The sequence below is a fragment of the Nicotiana tabacum genome, chromosome 10 (assembly GCF_000715075.1).
Source record: "Nicotiana tabacum cultivar K326 chromosome 10, ASM71507v2, whole genome shotgun sequence".
Taxonomy (NCBI): Eukaryota; Viridiplantae; Streptophyta; class Magnoliopsida; order Solanales; family Solanaceae; genus Nicotiana; species Nicotiana tabacum.
The window spans coordinates 12445762-12470041 of NC_134089.1; the positions used below are offsets into that span (position 1 = coordinate 12445762).

At 34.9% G+C, this 24280-nt stretch overlaps 1 protein-coding gene across 3 annotated transcripts; it reads right to left on the minus strand.

Annotated features, from left to right (window-relative positions):
• Positions 1-2307: 2307 nt before the first annotated feature.
• Positions 2308-17108, minus strand: LOC107810014 (protein PTST homolog 3, chloroplastic). 3 transcript variants are annotated; one of them, XR_012695368.1, is made up of 13 exons: positions 16775-17108; positions 15308-15427; positions 11887-12023; positions 11588-11797; positions 10340-10526; positions 9842-9905; positions 9701-9751; positions 9507-9560; positions 8583-8702; positions 6514-6674; positions 5783-5845; positions 3686-3818; positions 2308-2801 (listed from the first exon to the last, which is right to left on the minus strand). XR_012695368.1 is itself a non-coding variant. In XM_075222585.1 (13 exons), exons 1-12 carry the CDS (start codon positions 16909-16911, stop codon positions 3720-3722), a joined length of 1392 nt encoding a protein of 463 aa, XP_075078686.1. In that variant the 5' UTR covers positions 16912-17108; the 3' UTR covers positions 2308-2801; positions 3686-3719. The 3 variants fall into 3 exon arrangements, 1 of the variants encoding a protein (XP_075078686.1); XM_075222585.1 differs by having other exon boundaries at positions 5783-5834; XR_012695369.1 differs by lacking the exon at positions 6514-6674 and having other exon boundaries at positions 5783-5834.
• Between the last annotated feature and the right edge of the window lie 7172 nt (positions 17109-24280).

Here is a 24280-nt window from a genome sequence, read left to right on the forward strand (position 1 = left end):
TTGGCATTTTAGGGCCATAAAATAGGAATGTAGTCCGATTTCCAAATTTACATGTGCTATAGACCACGCCATGTGAATGAATTCCAGCGACCGGCTCTGAATCCCCTAAAATTTTACGGGACCATAAATAATGACGTAATGAACTATAGTTATCGTTTAGCCATGATCGTTCCTCGTTTTTTGGCATTATCGGGTCATATAACAGGAATTCAACGTTATTTCCAAATTTTCATACGCTACAATCTTTGACATTTGCATGAATTCGGGCGATCGGCTCCAAATCTCCTAAAATTTTGTGAGACCACAAAAAATAACTCGTGTTTTGGCATTTTAGGACCGTAAAATAGGAATTCATCATGATTTCATAAATTTTGTGTGCTATAGTCCACGCCATCTGTATAAACTCGGGAGACCTGCTCCGGGCCCCCTAAAATTTTATGGGACCATACAAAATGACCTAATAAATAATATCATCGCTTTGCTACGACTGTTCCTTATTTTTTTGGCATTTTGGGGCCATAAAACAGGAATTCAGCCCGATTTCTAAATTTTTATGTGCTATAGTCCACGCCATCTGCATGAATTTGGGCGACCGAATCCGAATCGCCTTTGCGATACCATAAAAATGACCTAATGAACAATAGTCATCGCTTCGCCATGACCGTTCCTCATTTTTGGTATTTTAGGGCCATAAAATTAGAATTCAACACGATTTCTTAATTTTCGTGTATTATAGTCCACGCCATCTACATGAATTCGGGCAACCGACTCCAAATCGCCTAATTTTTTGTGGGACTAACAAAATGACTCTTTTTGGCCTTTTAGGGCCGTAAAATAAGAATTCAACACAATTTTCATGTGCTATTATTCACGACATCTGTATAACATCGAATCCCCTAAAATTTTGCGGAACCATAAATAATGACCTAATGAACAATAGTTATTGCTTAATCGTGACCGTTCTTCGTTTGTTGGCATTACAGGGCCATAAAACAGGAATTCAACATCATTTCCAAATTTTCGTATGCAGATGGACAACAAAATTCAGGCGATCAACTCCGAAACCCTAAAATTTTGCGGGACAACAAAAATGACTCGTGTTTTGGCGTTTAGGGTCGTAAACTAGGAATTCATCACGATTTTCAAATTTTCGTGTGTTATAGTCCACCTCATCTACATAAATTCAAGTGGCCGACTCTGGATCCCTTAAAATTTTGTAGGACCATAGAAATGGCATAATGAATAGTAGTCATAGCTCGCTATGACCATTCCTTATTTTTTGACATTTTAGGGCCATAAAATAGGAATTCAGCATGAATTCGGGCGACCGGCTCCGAAGCGTCTAAAATTTTGTGGGACCATAAAAAATGACCTAATGAACCATAGTCATCACTTCGCCATGACCATTGCTAATTTTTTTAGCGTTTTAGGACCACAACAGAAATTCAGCACGATTTCCCAATTTTCGTGTGTTATAGTCAACACTATTTGCATGAATTCGAGCTACCGGCTCCAAATCGTCTAAAATTTTGAGTGACCATAAAAAAGACGAAATTAACGCTCCACCCAAAAAAGGATTAAGCATCATCAATGAATGTTATGACATGATTGAGATTCCTTCATGTAATTGGTTGTCTCAAGCTTGAGCGCTGAGAATGAAAAATGTTTCAAGTCGCTCTGGCGACAGCCAATATAGAAAATGAAAAACTTCTCATAAAGAGTGTTTTACTTTCCTCAATGGAGCTATCTGACAGTGAACCGAGTTAAAAGAATGATTAACTTCTTAATCAAATATTATCGTATGTGACTGACAGTTAATGCTCCAAAAATTAACTCTAAAAGAAAGAAAAGAAAAGACGACATATAACACAAGATGATGGTTCATGGCGAAAATTTTGGAATTAGACTCTAGAATTGAGCTATATAGGGCTTTTCTTTTTTTACTTTTAATCCGCGCCAAAAACTACTTATATTCAATAGCTGAAAAGATATATAAAATTTGTATAATTTTTATATATAACATACATAATATATACATATACAAAAAATATACATTTTTCAGTTATTATTTTGAGAGCGGCTATACGGTGCCATTTTCCCAACTATTATATACGCTTCTGACCATAATCTTGGTCATACATGCCATTTTTTAGCTACTTGTCCCTCATTCATGTTTGCTTCCTGCCTTCTAGTTTAATGTGGAGATCCCAGGCACAATTAGGTTTTGCAATCTTTGAACAAAAAAATTGCTGAATACTAGTTCTGTTTATGTTTAAATTTAACAAAAAAAAATGTGAACATAGGAGGCATGCAAAGATTTCACTACTGTACAATCAATGGTAATAATTTGTAGGTAAATGTCCTATACAGTTCCATCCGCAGGCAACTATATAAAAAATCATCCTACTGGGCTATATTTTGCTGCCCTGGCTCAACTATATATGCGAATCTCTTTCTGTATTCAAACCTGCTCCAGAAAGAAGGAGCAAAGGCAAAAAAGCTCAAGTGATTTTCCCTCGACAGATTGCTTCTAATGATCAGGAAATAGAAAATACAAAACAACATTGCTTTATTAGAACTCTACAGGCTAAAACTAGACATTTTCAACAGCAGCTGTTATGTTGTGCAAGTAGTCCACTTCCCCGGTCTTCAAATGAGATGAGGCGATTACAAGTAGAAGAAGCACGTGACCTTCAAGTTGCATGGATCAGCTCATTGATTGCAACAACATAAACGCAATTGGACAGCATGATCTTCAAGAATGGACTTCAGACTAGATCCTTCCTACTGATGTGCATAGTCTGCAGAGAAGAGGCGAGGCACGTTTTGGGGGATGGTGGGGGAATAAGTAGTTAGCAAATATTAGGAAGATGTTTAAGAAAATCAACGCTTTTACAGATTAAAAGAGCAAATATATCTTAACTATCACTAGTTTTTCTAATTATACTTGCTAAAACAAATATGTTACAGCAAATTGGGGTCAAGAAATTGGTTTAATAATGAGCTGCAAGGTGTACAAAATTAACAGCAATAATATATGGTCAAGTGTAACGTTAAATCTGACTTGTCATTCAAAAGAACACCAGTAATGACAATGATGAGAAGTATTTGGTTACTGAAATAGGTGTTGGAATGTTGAAGTCATCTGAATAAGAAAGCGAAAAGGAAATAGGTGTTGGAATGTTAAAGTCATCTGAATAAGCGAAAAGGTTCTGTAAATTGGTCAGGCAATTACGATACCAAGTATAACTTCAAAATAAAACAGTAGCTTTAACAGCATCATTAGACAAAAAAAAAATAGGGAGAAATTAAGCCCAATATCAACCTCAACTGATACAATTAGCGTGTAAAGAATAATCTACTATGGAGAATGATGGCTTGACAAAGTTATTTAACAAACTCAAGCAACTCACACAATTATCAAAGGGCTACTATCCCTGATCAAACAGTTAGCAAACAACGCCCATCTAAGAAATGTTAGGCCTATAACCAAGTTCTTTTTGTTATGATCTTCAGAAGCCAAGCAATAAGATGCCACAAATATACTGACAACCATAATACCACCAATTTCCAAAGATAGAAATAAAGACAGTGGCATTCCGATCGGGTGAGAGGGGAGTGTTGTAAACAAAGAAACAGAATGCTGGCTCTAACGCATAATTGTTGGAAGAGATTACTGAGGTACCTCTGTATGTGCATGTGGAATGCAATAGCCCAACTCATCTATCAACTCGTAGTACATTATTGTGTATTGCACCTCTTGTAACAGACTCCATTTGGGGATCAGTTGTCCAGTGGCCATCAACAACGAATTTTATCTGTAGGAAATAAAGTCGTTGAACAATGTAAGACACAATCAAACATCTTTAAAGCAGGAGAACAGAAAAGCTGTAATTGAATAATAATGGTAGAAACTTATCAGAGAACTAAACTTGCTTGCTCGTTGTAGGACGTTTTAAATTAAGAAGTCCTTGCTTAAGTGAGATTGTCAGACTATTAAAAGTTAAAGAGTAATGAAATTTCATTTTTCTGGAGTAAAATGGGAAGATTCATTCCAGAACTATACAGCAGCAAACTTCTTCCTAAAATCAAAATGGGGAGCACAATTGCTGCACGTTCATCATAGAACTATGATATCAGAAATGGGCAAAGAATTTAGTGGACCCCTTCAATTAACTCTGAGAAGTCAATCTATTTTCTTCCTTCTGTTTCCTTCGTTCATTTTCATTGCCCTTTTCTCTGTGTGCGTGTGTCTGCCGAGGGGTGGGAAAGGAGAATTTCAATATTATTTTGCTTTGTGGATTTCACCTCAATGACAAGCTGAAAATAGATTCTATGATCCTACTCCAAACATTGCAAACTGGAGCATACCACCCCTGGATCTCTTTTTTGTTTTAAGACTTAGGGGTCGTTTGATAGGGTGCATAAGAATAATGCTGAATAGGGTGTATTAGTAATGCTAGTATTAGTTATGCTTGCATTAGTTATGCTGACATATTTCTTATCCATTATTTGGTTTGATGTATTAAAGCATTGTGCAATTTCTAAAAGAATTGTTTGCTTACAAAAATGCCCTCAAAACCAGTCCATCACTTTAACTTTCTAAATGAAACATATGTTGAGAAATATTTTTATATGAAAAAGTTTTTAAAAAATTATTTAATTTGTCTACCTATATTGTAAAATAGAACTAAATATTTATTTATAAAAAAGGAAATATGTTAAGTATTTATTTATTTACTAGGGCTATAATTTTATTTCTCACTATTTGAATTATTTTAAACTTCCATCAATATAATAACTAGCATATTTTAATCAAGCATAAATGTTGAAGGACAATTTTGTTTTTAACTAAGCTAATGCTTGCATTAAAACCCATTGCATTGCTAATACCATTGTTTTCTATGCATTAGTTATGCATAGGGTAATACCAAATAGAATGTATAACTAATGCTTGCATAACTAATGCATAGGTTCAAAATGTCTACCAAACAATGTATTATTAATATACAAAGCTAATGCATGCATTATTTTATCTAATGCAACCTACCAAACGACCCCTTAAAATAAACTGGATACACCCAATGATTGATTTTTGCTTCCGCCTTAATAGTCTGAATATTCATATATTTTACTGACTATGTAAAATCTAACGAAGTAACATCATTTTCTTTCTTCTAGCAACGGATTGAGCATATTGAAGACAAAAAGCATACCACATAAACAAGTAAGGCAGCCCGGTGCACGAAGCATCCTGCATTCACGCAGGGTCCGGGGAAGGGCCGCACTCCAAGGGGTGTGATGTAGACAGCCTATCCTGATGCAAGCATCAGTTGTTGATTCCACGGCGCAAGCCCGTGACCTATAGGTCACAACGAGACAACTTTACTGTTGCTCCAAGGCTCCCCTTCATACCACAGAAACAAGTGCTAAATCTAATTTATTACTGCAAGAAAAATACAATGTTTATTTTATCAACACATTCTATGAATAAAACTCCATTGTGGTTATTAGTTTTACTCAACCTCAATTCTCGAATTCACTTGCCTGCACCCCTCCTGACTGCAAAGTTATGAATATGACTCGGCGAAGAATACCAACAAATGAGCTTAGAGTTTAAGATCTTCTAAAGATCAACTAATAATCACTAGAATTGTCTATAGACAACAAATGCATGTCAAGCCAAAGCCAAGTTACTTATTCCAAGTACAACTATGAGGAGAGAAGTGACTGCACATTCAGCTTTATTGCTCTAGCATATTGTAGTCTGTAGATAATGTACCTCATATATCCCTGGATACAGCCATAACACGGTTTTCCAAAGCCGAGGTTTCCTGGAAAGAATCTTTTATCATGTTATTCATAATATTACAGTAACTGTCAAAAAGGATGTTGAGCTCAATATCTAAACAGAATAAATATCACTCAGAGGATTGTCCATAGATTTCTGCTTCTGCATTTACATATTTAAATGACTATTGTAAACAATGAAAATACATGATGAGTCAAAAAATAAGAATAATTCAAGTCTATCAGGACCCGAGAAGTCAACTACATATTAGCACCTAGTAGAATTGTGGGTTTAGGCCCACGTGGGGAGGGGGAAGAATGGCATTATAAGATGTTTGAAATTTGGCACCTACCCGACCAAAGGAGAAAGGAAAAGACATGATGTTTGACATGAGACACTTTCAAAAACCCAAAATGATTGAGGGAATAGGTGAGGAAATCATTCGCAACATCTCTTCTTTTCTCATTCTTTACAAAAGCTTTTACCTTAGAGCTCTTTGCAAATACTAGACGACAATAATCAAGTTCACAAACTTTCAGCCATGGATATCCTAAGACCATTTGCCAGACTAAGCAATGTGCATAAATAGTCCCAAAATGATAGGAAGAGATGAATAAGAAATAATCTAAATACAATACCACATTTAAGTCAGAAACTAAACACAATTGACACTGATACATTAAAAATCACCCAAAAGATGAAGAAATAGACAGAACAAAAACCTCGTGCCAATGGGATCTACGATATCTGATGATGCTTCTTGGTCAATGGGATCGATGATAGTGGATGATGCTTCTAGATCCATTTTTATTTTATGATGCCACCCGTTGAAGCTGCCAGCCACCTCAACACTTTCCCCATCCACCAAATATTGAAGTTCAACCTAACATAGATAAATGTGCTATATATATAAGCCATAGCTCCACTAGTAGAAAGCCAGATACACTGGTGTGGAATGGAAAGTTGGAGGTGGGGCTCTAGTTTCCAACTTAATTAGGAACTCTTCTATTCTATTTATTGTCTGTTCATTTTTGTTTTGACAAGGACAGAATTGTAGTTAGTTTCAATTAGGGTTTTCAACCATTTAAACACTTGTTTCCTTTTTTTCACTTAAACTAACTCTTGATTTTTTTATTTTTTTTGATAAGGTAAATTATAGTATTAATCAAAAGGGAGAGAACTCCCGTATACAGGAAGTATACCAAAAAGTAGAGAATTTACCTAACTCTTGATTTTCTTAATTCTAAGATCATAATAGGGAAAGTTTCACATTAAAACAACTGGGCTCCCTACTTTTCAATTTTATAGCCCATATTTCAATTTACAACTAACTAGCCCAAAAATAATAGGCTAAGATTCAACATCCAACTCTAATAGGTTCTCAAAATTACTATTTAATTTTTAAAAAAGATTCCACAAGATTTTAAGTTAATTTTCGAATCAGCAACTATAACTCAAATATTAGTTTAACAAACCAAATCCATTTGAATAGTGAAAATTAAATTTTTAACAAGCTTAAATATGTGGGTTTAGATTTCGAATTTGATTTTGTGAGAAATTTAGAGTGGGTATTATTTAGAATTGTTAGAAATAGTATAAGGAGGTTGTATATAAAATTTAAAGTCATTTAATGGAGATTTGGACTGGTTTTGAACAAGAATTGCAACTGAAAATCGTGGAAGAAGTTTGTCAATAGACGCTTGTATAAAGGTGTGTAATAGTGTATAAGGTGTGTTTCTACACTCATATACACTATTATACAAGATTATACATAATTATACAAAAAACCTGACATAGTCTTCTTCCTTGCGTTTTTTCTGAAATTTAACTCAAATCTTGCTCAAATCTACTCCAAATCACTTCAAATTTAAATTTCGAACTCCTTTTGATATTTTCAATCAATTGGAACAAAACCCAATCCAAACAACTAACAAATTCAAAAAACCCCATTTTCGAAAGCAAAGCTTTGAATGGTCTTCATTGGTGGACTTCTACTCTTCCAACAACAACAACAACAACAACCACCCAGTATAATCCCACTTAGTGGGGTCTGCAGAGGGTAGTGTGTACGCAGACTTTACCCCTACCCTGGGGTAGAGAGGCTGTTTCCAAATAGACCTCTAGCATCCTTCTCTCCAAGAACTTCCCACCTTGCTCTTGGAGAGACTCGAACTCACAACCTCTTGGTTGGAAGTGGAGGTTGTTTACCATCAAAGCAACCTCCCTTGTCTATTGCAACCAGGTGACACAAGAGGAGAAGCAGAAAATACGCGGCCCCTTGAAGCATATGTAGAAGATGTGAGAAGAAGAGAAAGTGAAAGCAATGGTTGTGAGAACACAGATTTATCTCCATAGCTTTAGAAGCAATGGTTGTAAGAACACAAATTTTGAATTTGCTGGTGCTTTCAAAATATGTACAATGTGGGCTAGATGGGGTAAAACTTAAAAACATGGGCCGTTTTTTGTTATGGTGTGAAGTCATGTGTATTTTCTTGTAATTCTTTCATCATAATATTCTTGCTACTTCTGTTGTGTCAAATATACTACCCTGATCAGTCTAAGTCACGCTCCAGTAACAGAATCATGTTTTTCCTTATTTAAATGATATTACCTCAAATGAAGCCAACATCTTTGTAAAACATCTGGTAGATATACCTTGTGAAGTTGATAAAACGTCATTTCCCACAGAAGTCGGATCAATTTCCCAATTATTTTTTCTTAATATATTGGTTGCAGTGGCCAAGAATCTTGAAAATTCAGGAAATGTTAAAACAAGAAGTTGCTTGAATACCTCCTTCAGTCCTGAAAGGCTATCTTCAGTGGCATCTAGCTCTGCATCTTTTTCCGAAATTAGTTTTTGTGCTTCGCTGATTTCTCTTTCGGCTTTGATTTGCAAAATAGACAGTAAGCGCTGAAAGTAGAAATATAATAAAATTACACTTTTCCACTTCAAGAAGAACAGATTGTTCTTTTGAGTAACATGTTAACAAGTATCAACTTTATGGTAAAATTCCAACTATCACAGTAACATATGATCCGAATAGCTGATATGAAACACCAAAAATATAAACTAGTTCAATTCCAATGCCACAACAAGTTTACAAGAAAGAACAGTCAAGTTTCCCTTACCCAACTGTGTTAATTGTGTTTAAAATGGTGATATCAAAATGTCAAGTAACACTTACTCCCTCCACTTCAATTGTAAGTGTCTTAGTTTGACTGCACGGAGTTTAAGAAAATAAAAAAGACTTTTGAATCTTGTGGTCCTAAAGTAAAGATGTGTGTAATATACCAAAATGCCCTTTGAATCTTTTGGCATTAAACATGCCATGTAGGCTGTTGGGTTTGAAGAGTTACCAAATACAGAAAGAGGCTTTCTTTTTTAAATAGACTAAAAGGGAATTAAGACACAGATTGAAATGGGGGGAGTAATATATTACAAGTTCATAAGCCAATAGTTAAGAGTTAAGATAACACAGAAGGATGGCAACAGAGTGGCAACATGTCAGCGTGCAGCCTTTTTTTTGAGAAGGTAAAAAGCCTTTCGTTCATGTCAAAATATTTCTCTGAGGATCTGAGCTTTTCCCTCTGCCATGTAAAAAGAAAATATTCACTACTCTCTACTACCACAAGACAAGATGGCAGTTAGGTCCTTGTAATTTGATCAAATTTTCTTTTCCCTGAAGAATGGGAGGAGTAAGAAGAAACATTATACCTTTTCCTCTTCAATCTGCTGCTTCAATTGAGTTAACTCCAGCTCCTTCTGATGCTAAGAACAGCAAAAAACCATTTAAGGCATAGGTTATTCTTATGGAAAAGAATATATATAAAATAGCTTCGTACAAAAGGAAAATTGAAGCCAAGTGAGGTAAGTAAAATTTCAACAGTAAATTATCCAAAGAGTGGTACCAGCATGAACTTGAGACGATTAATTTCAGCTTGATTCTCCACTTTTTGGGGCTAACAGATAAAATGTGAAAGCAAAGGAAATTCCAAGTCAAAAGTGGCATCAAATAAAAAACAAACAATCAGAATGAAGAATTTTAGCACCTCAACATCAGCACTATTTCTCCCTTCAGCCATGGTTAACTCTTCAGTTGAAAGGCTATTATTCCTACAAAAATCAGGGTGCATTCAGATAGAGAACAAGAAACGTCTTCAGTTCAATGCCTGAAGTGTAATCGTAGAGCTAGTAAAAAACAAACAATTCATAGACAAGAAGTGAACAGGAAATCTGAACTTTCAAAGAAGAAAAACTTATCGGCTAGTTGATTGTGTAAAAAAAACATCAAAGTGGATTTATTGAATCAGCAAGAATGAGACACAAAAAGAATTTCAATGGTTTTATATATACGTCAAACTATTTCAATTTCATCCTGCATCAAGTTTAACTAAACTACTAAAGCATGACCGTATATAGGTAAATACAATTGCAAAAGATGAAGCGAGGCCGATGAAGAACCCAAAGATAGTTTACTGAAAGCCCAGTGGAAAAATGAAGAACCTATAAGTTCAGATGAAAGCATAAATATTGCAAGAAATGCATACCTTATTCGGAAACTCTGCCCACTAGGATGTTCAACATGTTGGGTTGATCGTGGCATGGAATTTCCATTAAATGTCTCAGCGCCATTACCGTTAGGAGTAGTAGATTCTGTTTTTACAACATTCTGTCCTACAACAGATCCCTCCACTTGCTCGGAACCTCTTTCATTGAAAATTTCGAAGCCAATATCTGTAAAATCAAGCAAAAGCAGAACAGTTAGATTTACTCAAAAAATTTGGATCTCATTTCAGAATCAGAAAGATTTACTCAAGCTCACATAACCAGAACTTAACAGTTCGCCAAGGCCTTAGACAAAGATTAGTAGCTGGAAACTAGCATTTGAGGAAAGACTGAACAGCAGATACAATATGCATCAAAACTACATATAGGTCAATGTTTTTACATTAGGCAAGAGGAAGGTGTACGTCTCAAAGGTAGCATTTTGCAGAAAATCAAATAAGAACACAGAGCATGAAAATAGAGATGACCCCTTATCTACTTTTAAGGAGTTAGTTTTATTCAAAATTTAAGTTCATAGGAGTAGAAGAAAATTTAAAAAACTAATATTTAGACGATGTGTAGTTGATTCGATGATTGTCAGTATTTTTGTATAAAGTTGGTTTGATAGAGAAGAAGAATGTTACGTCATATTTTGGATTGGAGGGAAAGAAATAGGAGAGTGTTTGGGGTAGAGAAATTCTCTTGTTTTAGAAAATTCTTTTTGTAAGAATTTCCTACCCAGAAGTTCGATTTTTTTTTTCTTTGACCTGGTTTACTGCAACATCTTACAAATGAGACATGTTTATTGTTTTTACTCAAACTTCTGGAGCACCCACGAGGTTCCTGTATGTATAGGTAATGGGATGCTTGTTTTGATAAACAAATTTGTGTAAGATTCCGTACTTTTTGTAAACTCTTGTATACTGGAGTTTTGCTCCTGTACATCAATAAAATCTTCACCTTATCGACACACACAAAAGAAGATCAAAGCTTAGATTGAGTTGCTACTAATTTTGAATTCAGGAGACTTCAAATGGTTTGGGACCAAAAGGGAAACGTGCAACATGGATGAATTGGAGTACCAAGTATTATCACCATAAACTACCTGAATACCAAGTCAGTGAACCAAGATAAACATGAGAAGAAGAGAGTGCGGTATGGATGGATCATATCTTGTTTCTATCGAACAAATGTAGCAAGCGCACTTCTCATGCAATTAAAGGTAAGTACCCTCGAGTAGCATCGCTTACCCTCTACACTATCCAGTTCTCCATTCTGAATAAAATTGGCCACCTTTTCTTCCAAGGAGGAATAGCGTGAAGGTTCTTGAACACTAGAATTTTGCTCATCAGACTTCAGCATACTGTCATTGTTTGCATCATTCGTGTAGTCAGCTACTGCAGAAGCTTCACTTGGTAAGGAAACATCATGAGCCACGTCTATCATCTTTCCATCCTGACCTTTTAAATTAGGAGGTTGTCAATCAGAAGAATCCAAAATGGGCTATGTTGTTAGAACCTAAAATACACAGGGCCCAAGAACTGCTGACCTGACGATTCATCTCCAATTTTTTCAACAAGGCCATCCTCTTCACTGCACTCATCATAGTTTGGTAGCTTGGAGGTTGAGAGAAGCTCCCTGAGAAGTTTATAACCTCTTCTTCTAACAATGTTCGCGAGGTCTTGCCTGTAGGATGTATGAGAAAACCACATAGCTAAAGCTTAGACTTGTTTCTTGACCTGGGAGAGAGAGAGAGAGAGAGAGAGAGAGAGAGAGAGAGAGAGAGAGAGAGAGAGAGAGAGAGAGAGAGAGACTCTAAAAAGAAGTAAGGAACAGCGAAATAGCTTGCTTGATGAAGTTTAACTCTCATTATTTTTATCCTAGTGGTTCAAGTAATGCGTCAACTTCATAGTCATAACTTCGCCTATTATTGCTTGCATAATAATTCAAGATCTGCATGCTTGGCCCATATTCTTTTTTTTTTTTTTTTTTGATAAGGTAAATTGTATTAAACCAATAGAATGGCCCATATTCTTCTTGCAGAAATGATCTAAAGATCTGGTTCTTAAAGACTTAAAACCCCAAAAAAAATTGAACTGTTTGCACTTTGTCAAGTTCCCTTTATTAGAACAGAGGGGTCCATATCCAAGAGACGAACAACAAAGAAAGATGAAAATAGAAGGCAATAGAAAGAATCAACACGCATACTTTCTCATAATGACCTATGCATGCGCTATAGCTCTTACATGTACATTTCTACGTCCTCTCTTTGCTTCAATTCAATTTTTTTCTCTTTTTACTGAATCAGATATAATGGTGCTTCAATTCAATTTAGTTCTTATAAAGAGTTATTAACCTGAGTGTTGGGAGTTGATATCCCCTCCTGCATTTTCTCGGATTTTTTCTATCAGTCTCCTGCATTTTCTTGGAATTGTAGCTTATAATCTTCTTATTTCCTCTTTCCTTGCAAACGACTGAACCGAAAGTTAGAGGCTTACAAGAAGAAGTTATCTAGTAAAATCTTCAATCCGGAGAACGTACCCTAGTCCTGATAGCTCCAATATACCGATGGACATTACTTAATATTACATACTCTATTACACCAATTTATATTTAACTAAGTCCAAGTTTAACTATTTGACACTCTTCCTCAAGTGAGTGCATACATCTCGTATGTATCAAGCTTGCAACATATATTATAATTGATTCATGAATAGACAAAGTACTTGGTGAATAATTTGCAAAACTAATCCTTTGACATTACAATTTAGTGTCAATATGTATATATTTTCAATTATCTTTATGTGCTTGGTTCCCATGAAACATTGGATCTGGTGCAACATAAAGTGCGGCTGATTATCTTTAAGAAGTTCCATATGGTAGCCTCCTCAAGATTTAGTTCTTCAGTAATTGTATTGATCCATATTTGTTTGTAAATTGCCACCACCATCGCCCGATTCTACTTCTAGGCTAGATCTCACAACGACATTTTGTTTCTTTCTCTTTGAAGACACTAAATAATAGTAACACGCAGTGGAGAATCCACTAAAAAGTGACTATTCCTATCTGTATCTAGATACAGATAGTGAGTGCATACATCTCGTATGTATCAAGCTTGCAACATATATTATAATTGATTCATGAATAGACAAAGTACTTGGTGAATAATTTGCAAAACTAATCCTTTGACATTACAATTTAGTGTCAATATGTATATATTTTCAATTATCTTTATGTGCTTGGTTCCCATGAAACATTGGATCTGGTGCAACATAAAGTGCGGCTGATTATCTTTAAGAAGTTCCATATGGTAGCCTCCTCAAGATTTAGTTCTTCAGTAATTGTATTGATCCATATTTGTTTGTAAATTGCCACCACCATCGCCCGATTCTACTTCTAGGCTAGATCTCACAACGACATTTTGTTTCTTTCTCTTTGAAGACACTAAATAATAGTAACACGCAGTGGAGAATCCACTAAAAAGTGACTATTCCTATCTGTATCTAGATAACCAACAATCTAATCATGTCCTCAATTAACAATCAAGAAAAAAAATCATGTCGGCGATTCTCGAAGAGTAGTGCCTCACTGAAGCAAATTTTGTGTACTCAATGAAACAATAACTATCTTTCTATCCCAATGAGTACCACTGGAACTGACTTATAATACTAAACACAGATGCCTGAATTCTTTTATAGCACACTTTACAATCTATATCTTACATTAATGATTAATCCTTGAAACTTTAGAACGTGCACAACTACACATGTACATATTATAATAATTCTAAGCCTAACTATCTGGCAATAATCTAACTATACACTCTCACATACCCTAGTGCACCATGTTTGTTCAACTTCACCTCTTTAGCTTCATTTGTCTCTTGGAATAAAAGAGTTCTATCCAGCAAGCAACCTTCACAAGGTCCAAGTCATGGTCTAGCAACATTTCTACACCATGACAAACTCTTGCGATCCTATGTGAAAGCTAAGTAACAACTTGTGAGGTTGTGCCACATGTCCAGAAATTTAAGAGCATTTGAACATGATTTGGTTGAAATTTAAGGCCAACAAAAAAGGGGTATTTGAAGTTGAAGATGAAAAAGGGTACTTGGATTTTGGAAGTTGAATTTGGAAACCTAACTTGAGAACTGCTTCTCTGGTTCACAACCATGGGTCCCACCTATGATTATATGAATAATGGTAGAGGTAAAATCCTTGTGGCCTCTGCCCTTATTCAATGGTAATGTGGTCAGGAACCAAGGATGAGGGCATCGGACACAGACACAAAAATGATTCTAAATCTACAAATTTGTATCAGCATTCCATGCATCTTGTCCAGTGGCACCTATATATGCTACACTAATGCATTCACTTATCGAAGTAAACATTAAAAAAATATTCATAAATTTTCTCCACTAGACAAGTTTGATAGAATTTCACCTTTTCCATATGCATGCACTTTGCTAAAACAAGTGCAAGAACACTGGAGAAGAAGTTATGCGGATGAGAACGGCTGCTTATGCAGTTAATTCATGAAATTGATTCATTTGTAGCTAAAAATTTGATTGTGCCAGAAATTTTTCTTATTTACCAGGTCACGTTAACATGTAAGATCCTAGAGAAGACCAATCCTAAAGGAAAAAACAGTTAGTATCTTCTTTCTCGCTCCAACCAAACATTGGGCACATCACAGGAAAACTAAAAGCTAGAAGTAGCTACTAGCTCCCACACAAATAACTCCGTTTTTCCTATGTCATTTTACCTAGTTGCTATATACATAGTAAGAGATTCTTTTTCACTGCTAACGTTTAGTTAGATATTGCCATGAATGAGGTCCATCTCTGTACACATACATCTTTTATCAAATAGCTTTGAATCCTTTAACTGTACAAATGTTACATTAAAGCTGCAAAATGAAACAAAAATGGAAAATGAAAACCAAGAAGTTAAATGGCATTCAAATCACACCTTCCGTGCAGTGACAGCTCCTTCATGGTGGGTATATGATCCTCAGGAAGTCCAACAGAAGATAAAAATTCCCTGATGTCGTTGCAGAGATCAACATTGCTTTTCACATTCCGACTTGCACTGTACCCACCAAAACCAAGAAAAAGAACACCAAACACCCATCTCAGTAAGAGCAAGAAACCAAGATTCTCATAGCTAATAAGTTAGTATCGAGAACTAAACGCTAGACACAGTACAGTAAAGAAACTTAGATAAAACAAGAGTACACCCAAATGGGTAATGGAAAATAATCTGAATTTATTCTTGAGGCACAATTTCAATAAAACAACTCGCATTAGTGCATTCAAAGATTTTCGAAAGTTAAAAAAGCCGGTCACAAGAACCAAACCACAAGTACAGCAGCAAACAAGGAACATAGATAAAACCAATATACAGTCAAATGGGTGATGAAAACGAAACTGGAATTTTTTATTGAAGCAAAAGTAACCAAGATTTGAAGAAAAAACACTCATATTAGTGCATTCAAAGTCTATCACAGCTAGAAAGGTTAGTGTCAAGAACAAATCTACAAGCATAGTATCAGTATCAAGAACCAAACTACGAACACAGTATCAGTACCAAGAACCAAACTACAAACATAGTATGTGTCAAGAACCACATGTTGGAATTTGGAGCTATGCTAATTGGTTATAGCCTGAAAGGATAGTGACGTGACCCAAGTGGTGGATTAAATAAAAGGCCTAATTAGTATTTTATTGTGTGTGGATAAGCGAGGCCCAATAGCTATTGGATGTGATGGGTACGCACTCTTTATAAATAGAGGCCAACCCGCTTTCCCAAGTTATCCGAAAAACTCTAGCATATCTATTCTTGAATACGTAGTATAGCAGTTGACGTCCCATCAGTCGTGTTCTCTGAACCGAGAGCGTTTTTTTTCTTTGGATAACTGTAGCGTCCGGGCAAGCTTGTGCACAACTCATTAATTTCATGGGATACCTGCTAACTCCCACCAGCAACAGGTACCAGGCTTAACTGTCGTTTGCTATCGCTGCTAAATCAATGGAGTTGAATGGTATGTGTATCTAACCCTAACATAAGATTATGTTCATATGTCTATATAATTATATCTTAATCTCTGCTATGGTAGTACCTAATTAATCTTACATCACAAATAGTACACTCAAGAAACACAAAATATAGCCAAAAGGGTAATGAAAAAGAACCTGAATTTTTTTATTGAAGCACAAACAAACAAGATTTTTGAAGCAAAAGCACCACATTAGTGCATTCAGAGACTCTCGGAGCTAAAACGTCAGTACCAAGCACCAAACTACAAACATAGTATCAGTATCAAGAACCAAACTACAAACATAGTATCAGTATCAAGAACCAAACTACAACCATTTTACACTCAAGAAACGTAGAAAAAACCCAAGAAAAAAGCAAAAAGAGTAATGAAAAACGAACCTGGGTTTTTTAATTGATGCACAAATTGCTGGTTTTGAACGGTAAGCAAGAAGGTAATGGTGACGAGTGCAGCAGAGAGAAGTAGGGAGAGGAGAAAAGAAGACTAATTTGGGAAAGTGGAAGAGAGTAGTAGCCATTATGGGGTTTGCAGCATTTGAAAATTTGGGAATTTTTGGGTTATGAAGCAAACTGAATAATAAGCTATTAGTAGCATGACAACTTTGTGAGAAGGAGACAATGTCTTTCTTGGATTGCTTTCCACATAATTCTGGGAATGAGTTTCTTTTTTTCTTTCCACACAATTATGATTTGCCTATTTGTACGAAATGAATATGAAAAGGCTGTTGTCCTTTCTCTTTGGATTTAACACAATGTGAAAAAGTTTTGTGCTATTAAATTGGTTTTTGCCCGCTTTTTTTTTTGGTTTCCCGCCCATGTCTGCTACCCGCCTTGGAGCTCGATTATATCCGAAATTCCGAATTGGTTAAGGGAAGAACAGTCTCATCCACTACATCACATTCCTTGGTGATAGTTTTTGCCCGCTTTAACACATACTCCCTCCTTTTCAATTTAAATGAAATAGTTTAACTTGTCACGAAGTTTAATAGAAAAGAGGGACATTTTTAAATTTGTGGTCTTAAAAGCTTACGAGTAAAAACTTTGTGGAGCCTTGACATTTATGTGATTATAAAAGTTTCTCAAATGAGAAAAGTTTAAACTTGAATTATTTTCAATTATATAAATGTGTCATTCTTTTTTTAATAAACTAATAAAAAAAGTGTGTTACCTAAATTGAAACAGAGTGAGTAACTTATAAGCTTTTCCTAATAGCTTGTTTCTTTAAATACAATATATGTTTTGATTGTTATAAATTAGTGTTATCGCGTCATTACCTTGTTTCTTTCTCTCATTTTTGTCCTTTCTTATTATTAGATAATTAAATTTTATCGTTTACCCCACCTTTTTGTATAACAATTTTATCTCGTACCTTATTTTTTTAATAATATTGCAAGTTTATTTTTCATACTATTGGTGTGTGACACCATGAAACAACGGTAAATAATACAATACATCCAAATATCCCGACTGATTGTTCGCATTTGATCTCAGGTACTCTATTACACTTCCTAAATAGGGGCTTTTTTCACCTTTCATGGTACTTGTACGTTATTGGTCATTGAGGAATACTTAAGCTTATATGCATCAAAATAATACATTACAATACAATATAATATTATATGATACATTAGGAAACGATACACCACAAACCCTCCGAACAATTTGTAAGTTATCGTGTAAAATTTCAGCTACTAAAAGTTAAGCTCGTTTCTTGTTGCTATGCCTAATAACTGAAATTGTAGTATTTACAATCTTGCTTGTCAGTTGTGACAATGCCTTGCTTTTAATTTAGTTCACAATGTTCATTTTCGATTTTACTGTGTATTTACATCTTCCGCATTATTTTATAGAAGATGGTCATTTTACTTGCTAAAATAATTTCTTGCATGAATAATTCAGTAGATAAGAAGTAGAAGTCACATTTTGAATTTCTTTTTTTCATGAAAGAAAAAAGGTATGTAGCCTATCGGTGGAGAAGCCAGAACTTTCATCAACGGGTGTCAAAATATAAAAAATTAGATATACCAAAAAGTTTAAGAGAGTCAACATATAATAAATATACATCAAACAAAAAAAAAATTATCTAGCAATACAATGTAATTTTCCGGCAATCGACACCCCTTGATTGTGGCTCCACCACTGTAGCCTGTTGTATTGTCATAATTGTTCACAGATAAATAAGCAGATTGAGCTAAGCTTTTCCAATCATGTAAAATTGTAATATGATTAATTTTTCTATATTTTAGAAGAGCAATACTTTCGACATATCTGTTTCAAATTTTTTTAAAGAAGCTTGAGGGCAATTCAGTCATTTTCTAGCAGTTCTATACGTGCCCTTTTGTGTGCTCCCCAGATACTACGTGTAGCTTTTAAGCTACTCCCACATGTACGCTTCGCTTTTCTTCTCTTCTAATATATCGTAGACAATGGAGTTACGAGCTTAGAGCTCGTTTGGATGGGTTTGTTTTAACTAATTTTTAAGCCAAAATAGTTTTTTTAAGCCATAAGTTAGGGAATTCTAACTTTTTGCTTTTGACTTATTTTTATCATTTTAGCTTTTACTTTATCCAAACACTGCATTGCTCAGATTTTCTACTGTCTTGGCAAATCTCTTCAACTTGCAGGTAAATTTCTTACTCTTTAAAATTAACTTTGTTGTTACCTATGTGTTTTTTCTCCTTTTTTTGTTCCAATTTGTTTCAACCCACATACTATTCTTTTTATATCAATGGCAATGGAGGTTTACCGCAAATTCATGAAAATAAACTGAATTAAAGACAGATTTGTCTATATTCAAGAAGATCCGAAAATTTTGGAGTTAGGGTTTTGATGAATAAAATTGGGGGAAGCGTTTTTTTTTTTTTTCTTGTGGAGATGAATTGAAATCAAGAGTTCTGCTTTGGTTTATTCAATTTCTTTCAAAACTTGTATTGCAAATGTTTGTCTTCTCGCTCTAAAGTGTAGTTGCAGCTACTTTTTTTTCCTCCTTTTTTCTTGGTTCTTCCTTGTGTTTGGGTCATTATTAGTTTCGAAATTTAATGGTTCCTGATATCTTCTCTCATTTTTTCATCTTTTTCCCCCTTTGTATTATTCGGCTAATTTTGAAGTTTAGTGATTAAAATTTTCCTTTTCGCTTGTCGGGTTATGGCGTGTCCAGTAGTCATCTGCTTCATTTTTGCAGGATCCATTGATGGTGTACATAATGGTATGTATATGTGCTGCTAATTGCTTTTTATTATTATTTCATATATAGTTGGTATTTTTTCCACAACCAACTATGCAACCGACCAGCCGTCTCATTCTTTTCATGACCCAATTCTGATTCCTTAGGTAAAAACCTCTGATGTGGAGGTGTTTGATAAAAAAACTTCAATGAATTGGATTTTCTATTTGATTTCTTATGCATTTGTAGTCTTTTCCATCCTTCGAGGTAAGGGAGAAAATAGAAAATCGCTAGCGAATGTTTTATACAATTAGCACCTGTAGGTTTTTACACCTCTATCATGTTTTCTATTTTCACCATAGAGCATGGGAGTTATAGCTACAGAGCGAGATTTGTGGATTTTGGTTGTAACTATTTGTATTTCATGTCTTTCATTTATTCTTCACGAATGAAAGAAACTAAATTTTCACGAATTAATTAAAGTGGAACTGAAAATTTAAATCCAGTGTAAAGAATTTCAGAAAATTCAAATTTATTATTGATTTTCCTTGTCATCCGCGAAGAAACTCCTTGCAGTTTAACTATAAATTGAGCCTGATTTGCTGAATTCCATGACTTTCAGATACAATCACTAGGTGATGAAGCAATCTATTGTTTGATTATAGATATCATCTGCTGAAGCTAAGAATCTCATTAGCCATGTAAGCTGATTAGAAGATATTCATAAGTTATGTGAAGAATTATGCTGATGATGTAGCTATATTTGTTTGTCATGTATCTTACGAAGGACATTTCAAAGAGGCGTTCCCTTCAGGAGATCTTGGACCACCCTTGAATAATTAAGACAGCTAATCCGAATGGAGCCTGCTAAAAGTAATATTTTTGCATACTGCTCTCACCTCGAGTCTTTCAGCCCGTTTGCACCAGTTGAATAACGTCCAGCATCACAAAATTTGACAGAAGATTCGTAGTAGACGTCAAATTCTTGAGAGTCTATACCTCTTGTGCAGGCAGATGGCAGAAATATTGAGGTTGCAGGAAATGAAGTCACCAACGAGATCTTTTGAGAATTTAATAGGCTGGATCTAAGGGGAATCTGATGGGAGACATTTGTTATTGAAACACAAAATTAAGTGAATTTTCCTGAAGCTATAGAATTTGGTAAGTGATTTCTACTGTAAATCAAACATATAGCTGCTTTTTCATTTTCAACCAAATGAATCTCTAATCAGATCATTACTGCAGTAAGTTGTGAATTTATTTATATGCCTAAAGCAATTGATTTCAAAGTATATATTTGTTTAGCTTTTAATATGCCTGAATATTTTTTATATCCATTAAGTATCAAGTTTAACATTTGTAGGGGCAACGAATCTGTCATATCTGCTTGACGAAATTGATATTCACATTTACAAGGTTAAAGAGGAAGCTTTTAGTAGGAGAGACATGACCTTGAAAAGGTATCGAAGTGGTTGGCTGTATGTCGGCGATGAGTACCGGCTGGAGGAGTACAAGAGGTTGGAAATTATGTTGTGTTTTTAGCTGCTTATGCATATTTCTGCACTGTCACACCTCCTTTTTCCGCCCCCGCAAGGGGTGAAGAAGTTTTTCCAATTAAAGGACAATCGAAACGGGATTTGTTTATTTATTTCAGAGTCGCCACTGGGGAGATTTAGGGTGTCCCAAGTCATCGGTTTAATCCCAAATCGAGGAAAAAGATGACTCTGTTTAACAGTCTGCGCACCAGAAATCCGGATAAGGAATTCTGTTAACCCGCTAGCACGGTTGCTCAACTGTCATATTCGGCTTGATTATCTGATTTTAACAATTGTGCACTGATGTGCAAATTATAACTCTTTTACCGCTTTTATTATTATTATTATCATTATTTTACCAAAGAATTGCAACGTTGTGAAAATGTATCTCGAACCACGTCACAATCAATATACCCGTGGTCGTCGACACATTTTTGACTCCGTTGGGATTTGGATTTGGGTAACATCAATGTACACCTGATTTTAGGGAAGTAAATTATTAAAGGCGCGCCTAGAGCGACTAGCGCACAGTTGTTTTGGGAAAGGGCCGAGAAATTCACTAAGCGGTCGATCCCGAAGTCTAAATAATTTTATGAACACATATAGAGGGCCCCACAACTTATGTATTTTTGTTTGTCGAGGTTTCTCATTTATTCATATATATCTTTTTTTAAAGAATTACAACATCATGGGAACGCGCCTCTAACCACGTCACAATTAATGTACCCGTAATTATCGACACATTCCGACTTCGTTGAGACTTGGATTTGGGTCACATCAATGTACGCCCGATTTTAAGAAGGTAAGATTAATTAAAGCGCGTACCTAGAGAGACTAACGCGTTGTTATTTTTGGGGAAAAGCCGTGAAGTTCACTAAGCGACCGACCCCAAAGTCTATCCACTTATTATGCCCATTTATTGAGGGCCCCGCAACTTGTAATTTATTTGGCGAGGCACGCCTCATTTTTATTTTAAAGGATCATCCTATAGTTACTATATTTTTCTATTTTTGCCTCCGTCTTTTTTAAAAATAAAGAAAAGATACTACCTAATTAGCACGTTTTTGGGTCCTTACTAAATACCCAACTAATGGTTTAATGGAAACAACCAAGCCTCATTGAGGCTTGCAACGTCTGTGCCTTTTGTCACACCTCCTTTTTCCGCCATCGCGGGTGTACAGGAGTTTTTTCCAATTAAAGGACAGTCGAAACGGGATTTGTTTATTTATTTTAGAGTCGCCACTTGGGAGATTTAGGGTGTCCCAAATCACCAGTTTAATCCCGAATCGAGGAAAAGAATGACTCTGTATTACAGTTCGCGAACCAGAAATCCGGATAAGGAATTCTGTTAACCCGGGAGAAGGTGTTAGGCATTCCCGAGTTCCGTGGTTCTAGCACGGTCGCTCAACTGTTATATTTGGCTTGATTATCTGATATAATACGTATTATAAACTTATGTGCAAATTTATCCCTTAGCCGCTTTTATTATTATTATTATTATTATTTATTGTTATTATTTTACGAAGAATTGCAACATTGTGAAAACGTATTTCAAATCACGTCGCAATCAATGCACCCGTGATTATCGACACATTTCGACTCCGTTGAGATTTAGATTTGGGTTACATAAATGCACACTCGTATTTAAGAAAATAACATTATTAAATACGCGCCTAGAGCGACTAGCGTATCATTATTTTGGGTAGGGCCATGAAATTTGCTAAAACGGCTCCTCCCTAATTCTAAGCAATTAAATGTACATTTATTGAGGGCCCCGCAATCTATACATTTCGTTAAGCGAGGCTCATCTCATTTATTTTAAATGGACAAATCTTAAAATGACTACATTTTTCTATAAAAATTAGTCTCTAAAATAAAGAGAGAAAATCCTAATTAATTACTAGCTTTTTATTATTTTAAAAAAATGACATGCTAATTGCTTGATTAATACAAATATTGATGAAAAAGGAATTTTACTCTTAATTTCGAAATTATAAATAAAATAAAAATTCAACAACTAATATTCAAAATAAACAAATATAGCTAGATTAAAATTCAGCATTGTTATTTTTTTTAAAAAATATTATTGAGATTAATTATTCACAATCATTTGAAACTAGATTTAACCATAATTACTAAAACTTATTAGAAAGTTTATTAGACTTAAACGTTCTTTTAATCTTGCTTAAGCTCAAGTCATGCCTTAATGCCTAATTTACGATGTTTTAATTTAAATTCGTGTCTTAGCTAAATTTAGCTACTTGTTCATGATCAACCTATAATCTTGAAGCCTTCATAACTAGTGAATTAACCTATTTTGCCGAATTGATTTATTACAGACTAACTTATGATATTATTTTCTTATTTCAGTTATTATTTAGTAATTCATGAAATAGCTTAAATACAATCAACAAAAGGAACAAAGAAAAAACGAAATTAAAACTTCAAATTTTCATTCTTCATATGTATTCACGCTTCATATTTCGGATTACAATAAACAACTTTTCAGTTGTGTACCTGATATTGGAAGCAAAAGAAAATGAATATGAGAATCAGCAGCAGCAGTAAATTAGTACAACACAGCAACAATAGCCCAGCAACAGTAACAACCCAGTAACAGACCGGTGGAGTAGTAATAAAAAAAAAACAAAAAAAAACTTCCAGCTTTTATGAAACAACAATTAATTCTGATTTCAAACAACAAAAGAAAACAGAATATTTTTTTTAGTTTTTTTTATATTTGAAAGCTTAAATATTTTTCGGAATTTTCTATCTCTTAAATGTTCAGCCCTTTTCTCTCTCTTATTTTCAGATTTGTTTCTCTCTCTCGTTTTTTTTTTCTGTCTGTGTATGTTTTTCTGTCTATCTCTCTTCTTTCAAGACTTCTTATATCTCATCCCATAAATCTTTCCATTAATTAAAATCAATACTTTTTCTCTACCCAACCCATTATCTTCCCACTCATCTCCATTACATTAAATAAACATATCACACCACCCCATTATATTTTGTCCCCCATGCCTAACATAAAATAATACAAGATTCCCCCCACTAAATTTTGTCTTGTCCCCCCTTTATATTAAACAACTATATCACAACCCACCCCATTTCATTTTGTCCCCCATGCTTCATATAAACAATTACAAAATGTACAATTCCTAAACTACCCCTCCGACCCTATTGCAAATT

What these genes read in the sequence shown, in the direction of transcription:
- LOC107810014 (XM_075222585.1), bottom strand. Translation starts at nt 16,911, where the DNA reads ATGGCTACTACTCTCTTCCACTTTCCCAAATTAGTCTTCTTTTCTCCT. An exon ending in GGGCAGAGTTTCCGAATAAG is followed by an intron (nt 9,906 to 10,339) that starts GTATGCATTTCT and finishes TGATTTTTGTAG; the next exon opens with GAATAATAGCCTTTCAACTG. An exon ending in GAAATAGTGCTGATGTTGAG is followed by an intron (nt 9,752 to 9,841) that starts GTGCTAAAATTC and finishes TTTATCTGTTAG; the next exon opens with CCCCAAAAAGTGGAGAATCA.